The 18751-nt window shown below is 44.1% G+C and overlaps 1 protein-coding gene across 1 annotated transcript in view; it reads right to left on the bottom strand.

The window, feature by feature from the left end:
- Positions 1 to 18751, bottom strand: part of Jak1 (Janus kinase 1) — a 119917-nt gene that overhangs the window by 43864 nt on the left and 57302 nt on the right. Inside the window, exon 2 of the mRNA XM_059254577.1 lies at positions 1263 to 1344. Coding sequence (XP_059110560.1) covers positions 1263 to 1268 — 6 coding nt within the window. The 5' untranslated portion in view covers positions 1269 to 1344. The remainder of the gene's footprint in view (positions 1 to 1262; positions 1345 to 18751) is intronic.

Here is an 18751-nt window from a genome sequence, read left to right on the forward strand (position 1 = left end):
AAACTGAAAGAGCGCTTTATCTCCTGGTTAGCTGGTCCCATCACCTCATCTCCTCTCACTTCTAGCTGCTTAAAACCCAGGCCACCAGGTATCCCTGTCTCCGCACCCCCACCCATACTGCTCCCTGTGTAGTCTTCAAATATGCTGATTCCACCACTAATATACTCACCTCTTAGCTTTCATGGCAAAGTTCAATCTTCTTCAGAAACCAGTCCAGACTGACACTTCCTCCAAGAAGCCTGAGTCCAGCTGTACCCTTATGCTGGATGCCATCTCTCCTGTGTTACTAAACTTACCACACTAGCCACAAGGTATTATGGTCATCATACGCATGCACCTGTCCACTGTGAACTCCCTGAGCGTAAGAGCTGTATTCGTCTTTGTATACCCAGTAACAAGCATAGAGATTTGCATACAGTGAGTACTTGAGAAAGGATACAAGGATGTCCCCAAATAGGAAAAGGTCTATTAGCTGTCATAATGACAGGAAGTGAGATCATTTAAATGGGTCTCACTGTTACAAATCAAAGGCATTCAATGTTAGTTTATAATATCCAAAACAAATCTAAAAACCAGAATCTACTTGAAATCAGGCTGAAAAACTAAGCTAATTGACTCACCTTGCAGTTCAGATAACAACATGAAGATCAACAGTATTTTAAGCCTGCTTCACAACGTGAGACAAAACAAACCTCTGTCTTAGAGATTCTTTGTAGACACAACAGAGGAAGAATTCAAAAGAACTCTAAAGAAACAATTAGGTATCCATACAAACTGTACATGTACAAGGCATGGCACTATTAGCAACAGAAAGAAAATGCCCACTGACAACTTTTGACAAGAGAGGACCCATCGTACAAGTTGTCTCTACAGCTGTTGAAACATAACAGGTGTGTTAGGGTCCTCTGGGTAATGCAATATGCACAGATACCCGAGAGAACAGACAATAAACTGTTAACAGTGTGGCAAGCCAGGAGAGGCTACAGAAACTTTAACTTTACTTCCTGGAGCTTCTGGTGTGCATGGACTGTTTAAGCCAGCATATACAAAACTGGGAATGAATAATACACACTTTTTTTAATAATCAGAGGACAGAGTATAGACAGTCCTATAGGCTGAAAATCACAGTTTAGTGCAATAGTGCAGATATAATCCCAACACTGGTTAGGCTGAAGCAGGAAGATCTCAAGTTCACAACCACTCTGGGCCACAGAGTAAGGTCCTACCTCAAAAGAAAATACCCAGAAGGTGAACATGCATACCTGCATTTATTCGGTTGTCCAGTGTTCCCGAAAAGCAGACTGGATTTTCTTCTTTACTTCCTAAAGCCCATTCAGAGCTGATCTAGGGACAAAAATCAATCAATCAACCAACTTGGAGGTGGTTATATTTGAAAATAAGAGGGTATTTTCACTAAGGAAAAAGCAAAACCTACATAGGAAGGAAAATGCATTGGGGGAAAGGGATAGAAGGTGACTGAGAGATATTAGGATGACAGAGACAACCTCGAGTATAAAAATCAAAGATGTTTCATTGTTCCAAGAAAAGAAGTCAGAGCTTCTGCTCCATGGTATAGAGTAGCCTGTCCTAAGAACAGCTCTGGACACCTCTCCCCTGACCTGTGACTGGCAGTTCAGATGCCCAAAGGTGCTCACTCCTACAAAGTGTTTTTGCCAACGAACAGCTGCCAAATAACGTATGGATTCACATTTGGCTTCTCTTTATTACTGAGCACATTTGGTCAGAATCTGCGTGAAGAAAAGTACAGCCCTGGCCAGTACCTGGCAGCAGAGATGGACTAGGAAGCAAGAGATGAAAATGGGCTAGCAGCAGTCCCCATCATCTTACATCATCACTATGGGAGACAGCAGGAATAAAAATCCAAAAGCAAGAGTACCACAGGACCTCTTATGCTCCTCTTACCCACTGGGTGATAGGCTAGAGAGAGTAAGAAAACCCTTTCTACAATGCCTGAGAGTTAGTAGAAGTACGGATGGTGGTTAAGAGCATTTGTTCTTGCAGAAGACCCGGGTTCAGTTCCCAGCACCCACCTGTGTCATATGACCATCCATAACTCTAGTTTCTAGGGCCCCGACAACTTTTTCTGAGATCCAAGAGAAACACACAATGCTCAAACATACACTCAAGCAAAAAATATTCAATCCACAGAAAATGTTTTTAAAACACTTATAAAAGTAGTAACAATAGGCCAGGCAGGAAATATGAGTGTGAATTTTGATGTGACAACTTTGATTTGGCAATTAGGATACAAGTACCTTCAAAAACACTCAAATAACAAATCATTTTGCCTTCAGCTTTTAAAATAAATAAGAATACATGACAACTGCTTGAAGACTATGAGTAGACACACTGTCTCGTGACAACAGTCACTGGAAAATAACTAAATAACAATGTTGTGCTTTGTGCAGAAGTGGGACTTCAAAAGCCACATTTAGATGTCTTCCATTCACTTTACATGGCTCTCCATCTTAGAAAAAGAACTGGCTGAGGAGAAGAGCAAGGTGGTCCCTGCCCACATGGAGCTTACGACCTGCAGGAACAGCAGAACCAGACAGAGACAGAGACAGAGACAGAGAGTACAGACTGTGACTGTGACAGACAGAGCCTGGGGCTCAGGGAGGCAGTAACACAGAACTGAGACGGATGTGCAGGGTGTGGGAGAGGGAGGGTAAAAGTGCCAACTGGCGGAAGCAGTCTGAGCAAAAGCACCAGCACGTGCAAAGGCCCTGGAGTGAAAGCACCGGGCTGGGAAAACCTAGACTAGTCCTTCTCACTGGGCATGGGCAAACTTGCTAAGAACACAGCTGCATGCCTTTACCACGGCAAACAAAACCTGACCAGGAACTCAACTTCAGGAGAGGGTCACAGACTCAGAGCCCTCTAAAAGAGCAGAAGAAATTTTACTAGTCCCACCAGGCCTAGGTTCTGTCCATGGGGGCTACTGCATAATCCTTTTCGTACTTAAGGCTGCTTTAAATATACATACATACATACATATATATATATATATACACACACACACACACACACACACACACACACACACACACACACATATATATATAAAATATCCGGGCCCCAGTTTCCCCTCCCTCCTCTCCTTCCCTACCCTCACCCCTGTTCTAACCCCCCAATCCACTCTTCCTCTGCTTCTGTGTAGGAAAGGGCAGGTCTCCCATGGATATCAACAAAACATGACATATCAAGTTGCAGTAAGACTAAGCACCTCCCTGTGCATTAAGGCTGGGCAAGGTGACCCAATATAGGGGGTAGGGTTCTAAAAGCCAGTAAAAGAGTCAGAGAAGGCTCTTGTTCCCACTGTTAGGAGTCCCCCAAGAGGACCAAGCTACACAACTGTAACATATATGCCGAGTGCCTAGGTCAGTCCCATGCAGGTTCTCTAGTTGTCAGTTCAGTCTCTGTGAGCCCCTATGAGCCCAGGTTAGTTGATTCTGTGGTTTTTTGTGGTGTTCTTGACCCCTCTGACTCTCAAAATCCTTCCTCCCCTCTTCTGCAGGCCTCCCCGAAGTTTTTTAAATATATACCATTAGGTCATGCAGTACTTAATCTGAAGAGTCAGAGTTTCCTGGGCCTCACACAGCTTTAAAGTCATTAACCTGCTCCTACAACAGGGTATCATTACAACCTCTAATCATGGGAAGTTTGGTTTCCTGTTCTTCATTATCTGCTGCAAACAGCACTATCCTGAATCACAGTGTATTTCATCTTCAGATGAACCTCCAGCATTGCCGGCAAACAGTAATGCAGTTCGGATTCGTGAGGCCTAGCCTGAACTCTGAGAAACAAGGTAGGCTATGGGATTCATAGACAATTTACTCTGATGTTTTGCATGCTGATTTAATACAACAAACTCTCAGAAAACTGACATTCTAATAATAAAAATAACATACACAATATTTAAAACCCATGCTACGACCGGTACTAAGCTCTTCAAGGATAGCACCCTGAATCTACTTTCAAGAAAGGATGACTGCCCTTGTTCATGATGACAAGTAATTTTGGTGTTACATTTGTACAATGGCTTCATTCAAGACACATTTCTGTGAAAATAAACCCAACTATGATTCACCTGATCACTTGTAGGGGAAGTAGAAAAGGAGCAAAATCATTCTTTGGTTTTGGAAACCAAGTTAAGTTTCTTATTACAAAACAAAGTCTTCAGTGCCAGAGGCACAGACCAGCAGGAACCATGAAACAGCCTTTAAAAGACACACTTCACTGGGGATTTCAAGTGGATATAAGCAGCTTAGAAAACAGGAACAATAAAGATAAACAACCCATAGTGTCTGGGTGAAAGCAGTAAACTCTTCCCCTTTATTATACCAGCAACAACTTGAAAAATAGCCTTCATTCAGTGGCAGAGGGTTACTGTGTGGCCCAACCAAGTCTGTTGGTGCTGTTTTATGCAAGGGAAAATCAGAGAGGTTCTGTAGATTTCTTAAATTCTTTATCACAGTCTTCTGTAAGTGGCAAGCACCTCTGACAGTTTCTGACTGATGGACAAGTAAAACAAACAAAACAGTTTGTAAGTCAGAATGCAACCAACTCAGAACTATTTCCAAACAGGAAGAGTTCCAGCAATTTCTATATGACGATCCAGACAGCTCCTGAAGTATTAGTGTTTGTGTAAGGGATAAACAGATGACTGCATTTTAGATAGAGGGCAAAACAGAAACTTGACCTCACAGCTCTCATGTTCCAGAATACCATCATCAGAGGTGAGTGTCTGAGACAAAGACACTGCCAGATCGTGCAGCAAAAAGACCAAGTGACGGTGCAAATAAAATATAAGAATCTAAACAAAACAATGCATGAACCTGATTATTTTCACTGAAAACACCACCTTGCCAGGTGCCATGCTACATGCCTTGGGAGGCAGAAGCAGAAGTCTCTGAGTTAATCCGGCCTGTTCTATACACTGAGTTTCAGGTCATAAGACACTGTCTTACCTACAGTGAATTATTTTAAGAAATCAAAGGCCTTTCTAAAGCAGAAAGTACTGATAAAATGTTGAAAAACTCAGAGAAAAGGAAAAGAGAACTTTATAATGTTGAATACTCTGAGCTGGGAACCTGCTGGGAAGAGCCATAGGACAAAGACAAGCCTGGTACCATGCAGCAGTCCAATATGCTGAGGGTCAAGTACAAAGGCTAGAGTCCTACTGACCTGGACTTGAATCTGGCTTCCCAGGCAAATGACTTAGCATCCCTGAACCTCGTTATTCCCAGTGCAAGTGGGGAGATAAAATAGCATTTCTCTTACAGACTGGCAAAAGCTAAGTATTACACATAAAGCACCCAACAGACTTCTACTCTCAGGAAGCCCTACATATGGATCGTAATTTCTGCTCATCTAATTACAGTTATGGGATACAGTGCCCGCCAAGGAGGAGCCCCAGCATGCACAAAGCATCTGCAGTTTATGACAGAGCAAACCACTGGCACTTCAATGTGTGAGAAGCCTGAGCTGTGTGGGGCTAATCAGTGTGAGTGACAAGAGTCCAAATGTGTGGCTCCTGATTGGAGGACCTTGCTCTTTCCACAAAGATTGTCCTACAGTCACCATTATCCCATCTCCTCTGGCTTTTCAGTAATTTTCCATCTAACATCATCCAGGACACTGATCTCATGACACGCCTTCTAAAACAGTCAGAGAGAAAGCCATTAAGCTAGGTGTGGTACTGAGGGCCTACACAACACAGCACCCAGGAGACTCGGAGGATTACAAATTCCAGACCAGCCTAGGCTACAAAGTGAGTTTGAGGTCAACCTGGTCTGCACAGCAAGACCCTATCTCAAAACAAGCAAGAGCATCGACCTGCCACCCTGACTGGGCTGGGCGAAGCAGTGTTGCAGTGATTCAGCACAAGCCTACCTAGCCTGGACACGGAACTTCCTTAGGTCCTCACACAGTTGAGGACAACCATCTGCTCTCTTCCGGTCACAGCACAATGCCACCAAGCACCAGCACCAAGGACTGTTTCCCAAGACCCCAGCACTTGGCTGAGACCTGGGTAACGCTCTGCTGAGAGCTCAGCAAGACACTGTAAAGCTGCTGGGCTCCGGCCACAAGAATGACATAATACAATTACAAAATTGGCTTTTTTTTTTCCTGTCAGTGAGTCAGAATTATGGCTTTTCTATATGCCATCCCTGTCACAAGAACCACTCACTTCTAACTATAGTAGCGATTCCAGGAATATGCCACAATAGTAAAAGCTGCTTCATTTACAATAAACTTCTAGGGATGAGCAAATGATCGATGCCAAGTCAATGGGTCAGACTCTGCCTTGTTCCCAAAGAGCCTGCTTTAGCCAAGAGGAGGTCTCTGACCAGAGCAAACAGTACTCTGTTTCATTAGTCAGTGTCTTCCTAAAAGCCACGCTGTACCAAGATGCTAGGCAGCTCGATTCTGCTTTACTTTTCTTTCTTTTAAACTAATTGCCATTAATGTATCTATAATGTTATTAAAGAGGCCATGATAAGATTTAGTGAAGCCATCTCCACTGCCTTCCTTGGGGTCAAAAACATGGTGGCCGAAGTGGATTCTCAGAAGGGGGAGCTGGGCCAGGCCTGGCAGCACAGTCTATCAACCCAGCACTTAGGAAGACGACGCAGAAGGGTCATGAGGTTGAAGCCAGCCAGAGCTACAGAGCAAATCCCCAGCTAGCCTGGATGACATGCTGAGGCCTTGTCTCTAGAACGGGGTTGGGGGAGTAGAGGAGAGATGATGGGCAGGACAGAGACACCTGTCTTTCAGTCAGCACTTCTTAAACACCCATCTAAGGGACTTGAGAGCACCATGACAATGAAACCTAGCATTTATTTACACATTTTGTCCCTAAAAGGGCTTTCCAATATTTGACCATATGCAGGGTTCATAGTCCCTTCCACAGATGAAAAGACCTGGCTTAGGACATTCCCACGATCAACTGCCAGTGAGTGGTACAACTCCCTGTCCAGTGCCCCTGCTGCCACCCTGTTCCTTTCTGGAAAAGATGCAGGCTACAAGGAATCCCCACACAAAACATGGGAACAGAGACTAAGCATGCATACCAAAACCTTGAGGTCTATTTCCCGCTGGTAAGACAATCAGGAGCCTCGGCATCTGGAGGAGGATGCACCAGGATACCAAAAATTGGCAGTGGGGACTGCAGTCAAGAAGGCACAGTGTGAGGCTTGGGCTGGGAAGCCATCTGGGAGAGGAGCAGCTGCCAGACTGGAGAAATCAAGATTGAGAGTGCGGGAGGGCTGTGCAACCGTTCTAGAAGAAGGCCAGAAGAATGGAAAAGGCCCAGCCCCAGCAGATGCTTGGACCAGGAGAACCGGGCACGGGCACACGGGAAAAGGCAGGAAGGAGTAGACGTTACAGAGAAGTGGGGAAGGGTGCGAAAGAGTCTGTGCCAGTCTGTCTCAGTAAGACAAGTGACCAGGACTTGCCTGGTCTTCAGCAAGCCTCCTAACTCTCAGGGCTCAAGTTCTGCATAATGAAAAAGCATTAGATGATCTCTAGGGCTCTCTACAGATGAAAGCAGAAGTCGGGGCCTCCGAGAGTCACCCCAACCTGGGTTGAGTGATGAGATCTGCTTCTTTCCGTGTGACCTTGGGTACTTCCTTAACCTCTGTGACTTTCTGTTTCCAATATAAAACTAACTAAAAAACTGACTACTCTGCAAGACTGTTATGATTGGAGAGTTCCCTAATCTTATGCCAAAATTAAAAGCTTTACAGCCATTAGATCAGTTTCTCTTAAATTTACATAAGCTTTAAATTTTTTTTCTTAAGATTTAAAGGGGGGATGGCTCAGTTGTCAAAGTGTCCGCTGCATAAGCATGAGGACCTCAATTCAGATTTCCAGCAGCACCTGGGTCAAAACTGGGTATAGCAGGGCATGGCTGCAACATGGCAAGGCAGTACGAGTGCAGAGAGGTGGAACCGTGATGCTCACTGGCCAGCCTAGGTAAAAGGATGCCTGAAGTTAACCTCCCGCCGCCACACACATATGTACACATACAAATGAACAAGTACATACATGGGGGGGGGGGCAGGCAAAGCAAATGTGAGAAACTATGTTGTCATAAGTTGACACAACTTTTCACTAACATAATTTAGGCAATGCCATGAAACCAAGGACAAGGAACCTTGCTATCTGACACACTTCTTGGCAAAGCCTGAAGGAAACCATGACTTTGGTGATTAAGAAGTGACCCTGAGCTCCCTCCGCGCGCACACACCCACCCCTTGCTAACTTGTGCTAATTTATTTGTGTGTCCTAAAATTTGTACAAATTTCTTTGGGGGCAAAAACCCATTTACATGGATCCTGGACATCTTTAACCCCTTGGCATTCTCAGGTACAAACGACAGTCACCTACCTGAGTAGTTACGGTGATAGTGAGCGTGAGGGGAAGACCACCATGCTAGCACCAACACCAAGGGTCACAAGTCATCACCAGGTGGGGGACTCTGCTTCCTGCAGAACTCCTTAAAAGCTCGGTACCCAGAAGGAGAGAGTCAGAGCCTCTCAGCCCTACAGCCCCATGGAAGACCACTCACGAGGCCAAGCAAGCAACACAGATCAAGTTCTGGAAAACCCCAAACAGAACATCACTCACTCTATGCTCTAAAGCAATTTGGCTATTGCCTTAAAATATACTTGGATGCCGGGCGGTGGTGGCACACGCCTTTAATCTCAGCACTCGGGAGGCAGAGGCAGGTGGATCTCTGTGAGGCCAGCCTGGGCTACCAAGTGAGTTCCAGGAAAGGCGCAAAGCTACACAGAGAAACCCTGTCTCAAAAAACAAAAACAAAACAAAAAAATATAAACACACACACACACACACACACACACACACACACTACTTGGATAAAAAAAGAGAAAATGGATTTAAAAAAAAGTTTTCCCTACAAAGTTCCCAGTACTTCTCAGCCAAGAAATCATGATCAGTATGTGTGACTAACAAGGACTCCCCCTTTTTTTCTTCCTTCAAGGCTGGAGATAAGCCCAGGGTACCAGCCCATCAAAGCAAACACAACCACTGAGCCACACATGCAGCCCAAGGTGCTACCCTTTTAACCTGCAGGCAGAGCTCTGAGCAGATGGCAATGGTGTGCTATGGAGCACACTCAAGGCTCCAGCAGACTCCAGCAGCAGGTGGAGCTGAAACCACCCTTCTACGTACCCCCACCCCATTTCCTGCAGCACAGCCAGGCATCCACTCATTAGGGACTCTGACTGCAGTGACCAATACATCTTACAACACCCAATGCTTCACAAAAGGACACTTCTGCCAGGTGACACACCTGTAATCCCACACTCAGGAGGCAGAGGCAGGTGGAGCTCCATGAATTTGAGGCCTCCCTCTCTTACATAGTGAGCTTTGAGGCCAACCTGGTTCCACAGTGAGACCAAAAATCCAAAAAGGAAACAAACAAACAAACAAAGGCTTACCCTCACTAGGTGCCATTCACTATTTTCTATGCTACCCTATTTTCTTCCATCTAATATACATTTAAAATGCTAAAGCCTGAAAATAAATTTCACAATTCATTAATGAAAATGGGTAGAGACTGGCCACAGAAGAACTCAGTCTTTACTAGTGTCCCCTCCTAGACAGTTACCTCCTGGGGTCATACCATAGTTCCACAAAAAGCTAGGAATGATGCCTCAAAGACCCATTTTAAGTTCTGCCAATTACCCTCCCCTCCCCCATGGTGCACTTCCACAGCCCCAGGTTCTACTTTTATGGTCACACTTCCCAGGGAGTCTCCGCAAAACTTACTGAGCTCAAACTCCAAAGTGTTTACTTTGCATCTGGTAAAAAATTTGACCATATTTCAACCAAATTTCCATTGTAAAGGGAGAAAAAAATCTAGTATGTGGCTGTCAACAGGAATTATGGGAAGGGTCATTGCATTCTGGATGGCAAGTGTTATCATGATTAGAAGTCTTTAATTATTTCTTATCAACTAACTAGAAAAGGTGTCCAGAGGCAGCTGTCCTTTATCAAGAAAAGCACTTTCCTCTCTGCATGTCAAAAGGTAAAACCATATCAATGAGACTTTGAGGCCTTGAGATGAGGTTCCACACAGTCTACAGCATGCTTACTTATCTCCATCACTCTTGTCAAAGCCATTGTCTAACAGACAACCCTTCAACTGACTGGACACTCCATTTACTTTTTCTGCTTTGGGCTGGGGGTGCGGGACAGGGCAGGAAGAGGACACAACCCCAGCCATAGTGTGCCTTGTATAAAGGGGTAAAAAGAGGAAGACGAAGGATATTTCCTAAAAACACTCAATAATTAGTGGATGGAAACATCATGGTAGGTGTAAATGATTAGCTGGGCTACTAAATACAGCAGAAGAAATAACTGGCGGACTCCTAGACGTCCTTAAGTAACACAAACACAAAGTCTTCATGGAAAGCCTGCACGCAGTTTAGTGGAAGAACAAGAAATAAGATAGCAAAGCAGCACGTGGGAATGAGGCAAGGTGACTGCAGATGTGGAACACACCTGACTAAGGCAAAGAGCACACTGTCTGTGAGCACAGACAGTGCTGACATAGTCAGCCCCAGGAGACTAAGGGGACCAGCACGGCGGATTTGGTCACGTCAAAGAACCTTAGCAGCTGGGTTCAAGGCGCTTTCAACTTTCTGCAACAGGACAGTTTTCCTGCAAATAAGGATAATACTAAGTATTTTATGCATTTTTTAATTCTGTAAAAGATAAATAGATGATAGGTAGGTAAGTGATAGACAGGTATGTCTATATATGACAGACAGATGTGTCTAGGAAACACCTGGCTCGCAGAAGGCATGCAATACTCTGACCACTACAAAGGAGGTGGAATGTGAGTGGGACCTCTAGGGCTGGGAGGATAGGAGCACTGTGAGATTAGCAGCTGATTACAGGAAATACTCCAAACAAGAGAAACAGGAAGAGAGCAGAAGATAGAATAGAGGCTGAATGGAGGTGTACAGAGAGCAGAGCTAAAGGAGAAGTTTGGCCTGGGTGCCAGGGGGACACAGGTACCTACTAAGGAACCTGGCTTTTCCTCTGCAGATACACCTGAGAACAAGTAACCCTTCAGCACGGGCAAATCTCATGTGTGCACATGTGCTGTGTGAAGGCAGGGATTCAGAAGATAACAGAAGGTACATGCACAGGATGCTTGAAGGTCAACTGTATGAAAATGACATGTTTCTTTCCAAATATTACATCACCAACAGATACATGGGTAGCTACCATGGCTGAGAACCCCTCCTACCTCCTACCCTACCCCCTACCCTTGGCTCCAGCCTCAGAGTGAATATCCCAAGACATTAAAAGTGAACTCAGCAAATAACCTAACCTCAAGTATCTGAATAATCATTTGGGCACACATTTAAACTTTATGATCTAACTTCGCACTCACGCACGTACGCACACATGCATGCACACACACAATTTTTGGATAAAATGAGAAGCGAGAGGTTTTCTGTGAATTACAGTATGAGTGTAAAGGAGTCAGAATTTTCCCACATCTTTTGTCCTGACTGAAGAGCAGGGCCAGGACCTGGACAGACAGACAGTGCAGGGAATCAGTAATCCATGGCGGGTGATTCAACCTCCACTACTACTGTGGCCCAGACATGTTCAGGGGGCTGCTCCTAGGAGTCAATGGAATTACTTTTACAATATGTTATGCTATTGTATATGTCAGAAGTCAGACAACAGGAGGACATCTATTATGAAGCAGTGTTGCCCACACGAACCTGATCCTTCTTACCCAGAATTCAGTGTTCTAGATAACAGATAGACATGAGATAACTGTCTTTCCAAATCTCTGAATATGGCTGTGTGCACCAAAATGATGTTGAGTGAAATTTTATCTACCTTTGATGACTCAGAATCCCCGAGACCTTCTCAGATCTTAACCTTGGAATCTGACCAACGGCATTTGAGCAGATCTGGAGGGGGCGGGGCTGCAATGAACAGAGCTTTCACTACCATGCCTACCCTATCATTCAGTCTCCAGAAGCCTGGAAGTTTGTATCAACTGACCAGGCTCACTGAGGAGTGCCCAGGGGGTGAAGAGTTCTGGTCTTCACTGAGGCTGTACCCCACATAAGCCAGCTGTGGACAGAGTTGGCAAATGTGTGCCACAAACTCAGGTCCCTAAATTCCATTTCAGAACTTCCACAGTGCCACCAAAATACATACTAATGAAGGCACTTCTGAGCATTTCTCCAAGAGAATATCAAAGAGCAAAGTCAGCTTAACTGTTTATATCCACAGACAAATGCAAAAATCAATTAACGCAACCCTATGCACTATACATAGCAGTACTGAGCATTGAACCTGACACTCGCTAGACACTAAGTGCTCTACCACTGAGCTACATCCTAGGCCTCCCTCCTGTAAAAAACAAACAAGCTTTTCTAACTATCTTTTTTTTTTTGGGGGGGGGGGGTTTCGAGACAGGGTTTCTCTGTGTAGCTTTGCGCCTTTCCTGGAACTCACTTGGTAGCCCAGGCTGGCCTCGAACTCACAGAGATCCGCCTGGCTCTGCCTCCCGAGTGCTGGGATTAAAGGCGTGCACCACCACCGCCCGGCCTTTTCTAACTATCTTGAGAAAGAATTTCACTAAGGTGCCAAGCTAGCCTTGAAGAGGCAGAGATACTCAATGTCTGACAACAGATAACTAGGACATGAGTGTATAAACAGTGTGTATATAGTGGAATATTAATCCATGCAAAATAATGAAATTCAAATAACATGCTACAAAATTATGTGGACTAAGTAAAGTAAGTCCAATATTATATAACGCTTCTTAAATTAATTACGTAGAGTAGTCAAATTCTGAGCCAAGTTTTGAGGAAGCCACAGGATTTGGGCAGGAGCGAATGAAGGAAGACTGTTTGATGATAAAGTAACTCTGGAAGGGAAAGGTTGCTATGGTTATATGGTACTGTGAATATGCTTAATGCCAATAAATTACACACCTAAATGTACAACCTACGTTGTTTGAATTGATAAGTTTATGTTCATTTTGGTACACACAAAAACGCTGGAGGACTATGTTCCCCCACTTTTCACGTGAATGGGATGACGAAATACATTAGGCACCATGAGAGCCAGGAAGCCTCATGGTTTAGAATCACACACACATGGCCTAATTGTGGCTTTCCACTCAGAAGTTACGTCAACTTGGACATGTCCCTAAATCTCTAAGCCTCCACTCCTCCTTTATCTATAAAACAAAAACAACATGAACTTGTTTCTTTCTGTTGTTGCATCACAAAGTCATTGGTAGGGAAAAAAGGATTGTGTGGTGACCCTAACTCAGTAACACCCCTTGTGAAGATTATGTAACACAGCCTACTTTGGTTCTAATCCCTACACCTGACTTGGAGCAAAGATCTTGCCCCCGCAGCTATCCCACAGACGATCACAATTCAGAACATCATCTGAGTTCTCTCCATGGCACATCCCAGTGTCCTGGGAAATTTCCTTGAGGACACAGGCACAGACAAGATCCTTTTTACTTTACCACCTGCAAGTACAGGGGTCCCATGTCCTAAACCCCTGAGGTACGTATTTATTCAACGTTTACTAAAATGCTATCACATGGCAGGCACTAAACTAAGTACAAAAGGAGTCAGAAAGAGAAAACCTTTCATACGGAAACACTTTTTAAAAGTTGGTTTAATTAGTGAATCAGAGTCAGAAAATGTCACATTTTGACATTAATGACTAATTTATTCTACATACAAATGAGGACAGGGACCATAAGAAATAAAATATCAAGCTTAATTTACATGCAATGGTTTAACTAAAGAAGCACCCAAACCATGTGCTGTGGATATCACTGTATAAATGAAATGCTGATTGGCCAGTAGCCAGGCAGGAAGTATAGGCAGGACAAGCAGAGAAGAGAATTCTGGGAAGTGGAAGGCTGAGGTGGAGAGACCTGCCAGCCTCCGCCATGACAAGTGAGATGTAAGGTACTGGTAAGCCACGAGCCACGTGGCAACTTATAGATTAATAGAAATGGGTTAATTTAATATAGAAGAAGTAGATAACAAGAAGCCTGCCACAGCCATACAGTTTGTAAGTAATATAAGCGTCTGTGTGTTTATTTTATAAATGGGCTGTCAGACTGCCAGGGCTTGGTGGGACCTGGAGAGAAGCTCTCCAGCTACAACCATGTTTTCTGGAACTCTTTGCACCTCGGTGCAGTGGTGACTGTCTTAGCACAGTGCTCAATAAAGGAAAAAAGGACAATAGGAATCCACAGTGAAATAAATCAGCAAAACGTGAGTTAATTCTTTTTTGTTTTTGTTTTTTGTTTTTTGAGACAGGATTTCTCTGTGTAACAGTCCTGGCTGTCCTGGAACTCACTTTGTAGACCAGGATGGCCTCAAACTCACAGAGATCCGCCTGCCTCTGCCTCCCGAGTGCTGGGATTAAAGGGATGCACCACCACCGCCCAGGGAGTCAAATAATTCTTAACAGCCAAGAGCTCACAAGTATTCGGTATCCCACAGAGTGAGTGTTCAACCTTCTGCCAAATGACTGGACCACGGGACATACTTCTGGGGAAGAGATTGAAACGGGAGCTCATTCTTAAACCTAGACTGGCTTCAAACTTACAACCCTCCTGCCTCAGCCTCCTGAGTACTAGGGCCATAGGTGTGTTCCACCATGCTAGGGACCGCTTTTTTTTTTTTTTTTGATGGAATATGTATTTGAGAGAATCGCCATCAGATGATCTCTGTGCCCTCTTGCATTTACCAAATTTCTATGTTCATCAGAGATACCACCTCGGAAGGCCTTCTTTCCTAGGTAGACAACAAAATGTAGACTTCCAGAAATGACATTCATCCATCTCCTTCCTCTCCCCCAGCCTGCTCTTGTCCACATAACACATCCTAAAATTACACAGATGGAAGCAGGAGGTCAGAGCTAAGATTGCAATACTATCAGATCAGACTTCAAAGTAAGCAGAATTGAAGTTTTTATATTGTTACTTCAAGTAAATAAATGTCCTAGAAACAAATGTTCAGGGAAGGCCACACTTTTCTGTTACTCAGTAACTCAACTCCTTAAGACAAATCCTTGCAATTTTGACAACAGCAGGTGGGCACAAGGGAAGAAGCTCAAGGAAATCGAGGCGAAGTGCCTAGAGATTGGGGCCCTTCCAAAAGCCCCTCCCAAATGCTCTCAGCTCCCATTAGCCTAGACCTTATTTTTCTCCTTCGACCTACTTGATTTTCCTGTTTCTACCCCTATCTTTCTGCAAGTCTCTTCTTTTCACCACATGATTGGCTGAGTTATATGACACACTGGCAGTGAGCCACAGCGTCTTCCCAGAACAGAGCCCACTTTTCAGGAAACCCCGCCTGGTTTCCAGAGCTGGAGGATGGCAGAGAGGGGAAGAGCAGAGTGGGGAAATGGCAAGTTCTAACAGCTTACAGGGATTTGGGGAACCCAAGCACACATCTATCTAATCACAAAAACAGATGCTACCAACTACATGCAATTCGTAATTAGTACACACATATTTTACAAACGTATTTATCTCCATATACAAAATTTACATTGCCTTGAGTACAACAATCTTTCTCACAGTAAGAGTTCACAGATCCTCTGTACATTCTTAGACTAAAGTACAGACAATCATATTGAAAGCATACATTACTGTCTAGTATGACACTGTTACATTTCCCAAACCTTCCTGTCCCCACCTACTTTCCTCAGTGCTGAACAAAGTACATACAGAAAAGCTCTGATACTTACCAAAATCACAATATCCCACAACAGATTCGGAAGAAATTTCAAGTGGAAAAATCACTTCTGTACACAGCCTTCCCACTTCTGTCTTTAGGACACAATTAAGAAACAAGTCATGTGAGTGCTTAGGTGTGGTCTCCCCTTTGATTTCTGTACAAGCTGAGGGGAGGAGAGTCAGGTTCTGGTGTCTCATGTTCAGTCAAGTGTTCAGGCTGGAGCCTCCCCACTTCCCACTCTCACTCATGTCCTAAAAAGTCAATCTTCACCTTTTCTGTCTACACTGACAACCAGATCCAGGTTGGTGATGTAAAGACCACTATCTCAAAACTCTGGTCTCAAACATCCAACTACCTACCTTTTCAACATCTCTTCCTCCCTCCTTACCAGTAGTCACCATCTCAAATGCCAGTGCTCACCACACTGTTTGATCAAACCTCCAAAGGTCAGTCTTGACACATCTATGTCCTCACGTCCCACATCTGAACTATTATTACTTCTATCAGTATTAGCTTCAAAATGTGTCCCACAGCCAACACTTCTCACCACGGCACTATGGTAAGTATTCTCAGTCACCATCGTTGTCTCAGCACAAGCACCAAAGGGCAGGAGCTGTGATGACTGTGCTGCTGGATCTGCTGTGTCTGGCACACAGCTTGATAAACTGAATGAATGCTTGATAAATGGCAAATGGGAATGACTATGTGAATACTGCCTCAGAACAGACAACAGAAAGGTAGATCCTGAACCCAGACCTTCAGCTATTAAGAACAAAACTGCTTCCAGAACACAGGCTGCCTCTTGAAACTCTGAAGAGAGAGTATAGACTGCTCCTTCTTTATTTTTGTGCTTGTGTTTTCCTTTACCACCCTGTCAAGTTCACAGATCCAGATGTTTTCTTCTGTTAAGTCTTCTGCTCTGGCCATGAAGAAACGTGGGACATCCACGGAACATAGCACACTAGCCTTCCCAGTAACACCTTTACAACAGGTTTGTTTGGGGAAAAAGTTCTTCTCAAAAGCAATCTAACTCTTAGATTTGTTTATTTTGATTTTATGTGCATGAGTGTTTGCCTGCATCTGAGTCTGTGCATCACGTGTCTGTCTGGTGCCTGAGGAAGTCAGCAGAGGGTGCTGGATCTTCGGAAACTGGAGCTACAGATGGCTGTAAGTCTCCACGTGGGTACTGAGGACTGACTTGGGTTCTTTGCAAGACCTGCAAGTGCTCCTAACTTTTGAGCCACATCTCCAGCTCCAGGGAAAATCTTACTTTTTAAAAAAGAGAGATTGGAAGGCTGAAGAGTAGTTCAATAGTTAGCGCACTTGCCCTGCAACCATGGGGACCAGGGTTCAAGTTCCAGCACCCACATAACAAGCTGGCTACCATATACAATGCCTATAACCCCAGTTCCACAGAAGACAGAGACAGAAAGATCTCTGGGGCGTATTTGCTTCCAGCCTATCCCAGAAAAATGTGAACCCCAGGTTCAAGAAGAGACCTTGCTTCAAAAAAATAGAGAGAGCGAGCGATAGATGAGGCCATCTGACTCCCTCTTCTGGTCTCCACACACGTACATATATACTTAAGACACACAGATAAATAAAGCCTGGGGGTGAGGAGTTACAGCTGCAGCCCATGCCTGTAACTGCAGCACTTGTGAGGCAAAGAAAAGAGGATTTCCATTCCGGCTTGGGTGATAGTTCCAGGGCAGCCTGTTTCCCAAAACCAAAGAGACAGAGCTGAGACGGGACCAGCAGTGCCGGAGCATAGGAGCCAGTTCATTTTGTCCAATTCTGAACTGAAAAATCATGGCATAGGGAAGGGAGCAGGTGTTTTAGAGAAGCAGAAACACATGTACCCACTGTATATAGAAGTCCTCATGCATTCCTGCTGGTGTCCTCAAAAATGGAACAGCTACTAGAAAGTGAAAAGGATATGTTTTGTGGGAAAGAATTACACTGCTGTAGCCTTATAAATCTCTCAGCTTTCCTCAGATCTGGAACAAAAGGGGATTTAAGAAAAGTCAAGGGTCCCAAAATTGTCTTCTCTCTGAATTTCACACTTTTCAAATGCAATAAGAACATACATGTAAGATTGTGTTAGGATACACTCCCAGCCCTGTCACGTTGAGTCCTTCTTGACTTTAGAGAACTGACCTCCTGAAAAGACAGGGTTACCTCTAAGTAAAATCAGATATAAAAGTGACATGCAAACATGATCCTTTATTGAAAGATGCTTTTAATAAAGAACCACACCAAATAGTAAGGACTACAAAAAAAAGAAAAAGAAAACTCTGCTCACACCAACACTACATTTGCAATTAATGTAGAACTCTGAAGCTTACTTTGCTCTTCTCATTAGCCTAAATCCTTCTAGGTCAGATTATTTTTCTCAGCTGGAACCTGAAACCTGCTCAGAAGGAATCTGGCATTTATCTAAGCTATCCAAAGATGAGACAGGTAAAGAGAGGGTAGTGATAATGGAGTCTCTTGATCCCTTAACTGGAAGAGCAGTGCAGACACTTCAAACATGCCCATCTTCTCTAGGGAGTACTGGGATGTGGAGGAGTCAAGCAAGTACTGTCTAGGTCAAGCGTTAATGTATCAATCCACAATTCTTACCAATTCTTCACTAGGTTCATGTTTCCTGTGCTCAATCTCAGGGCACTGATCCTCTCAAGATGGCACTTGCATATGGCTATAACCCTATTAATCTCAATATGACAAAGGTTATTCTCCTAAATCACCATTTTCAGATACACTGTTCCATTCTATATATTGTACTGCTCAGGCTTCCAAGACAGTCAAGTTTCTACTCCATTAGTCCAAGTTTCACTCTGCAGATGGGGAAAAATGGATCATCAACTATGTTTTGCTTGAATTCCCACATTTAGGGAAAATAGTGAAGAGTCCTATCTTGCCTAGTCTCCATACTA

The sequence above is a fragment of the Peromyscus eremicus genome, chromosome 2, assembly GCF_949786415.1.
Source record: "Peromyscus eremicus chromosome 2, PerEre_H2_v1, whole genome shotgun sequence".
Classification (NCBI taxonomy): Eukaryota; Metazoa; Chordata; class Mammalia; order Rodentia; family Cricetidae; genus Peromyscus; species Peromyscus eremicus.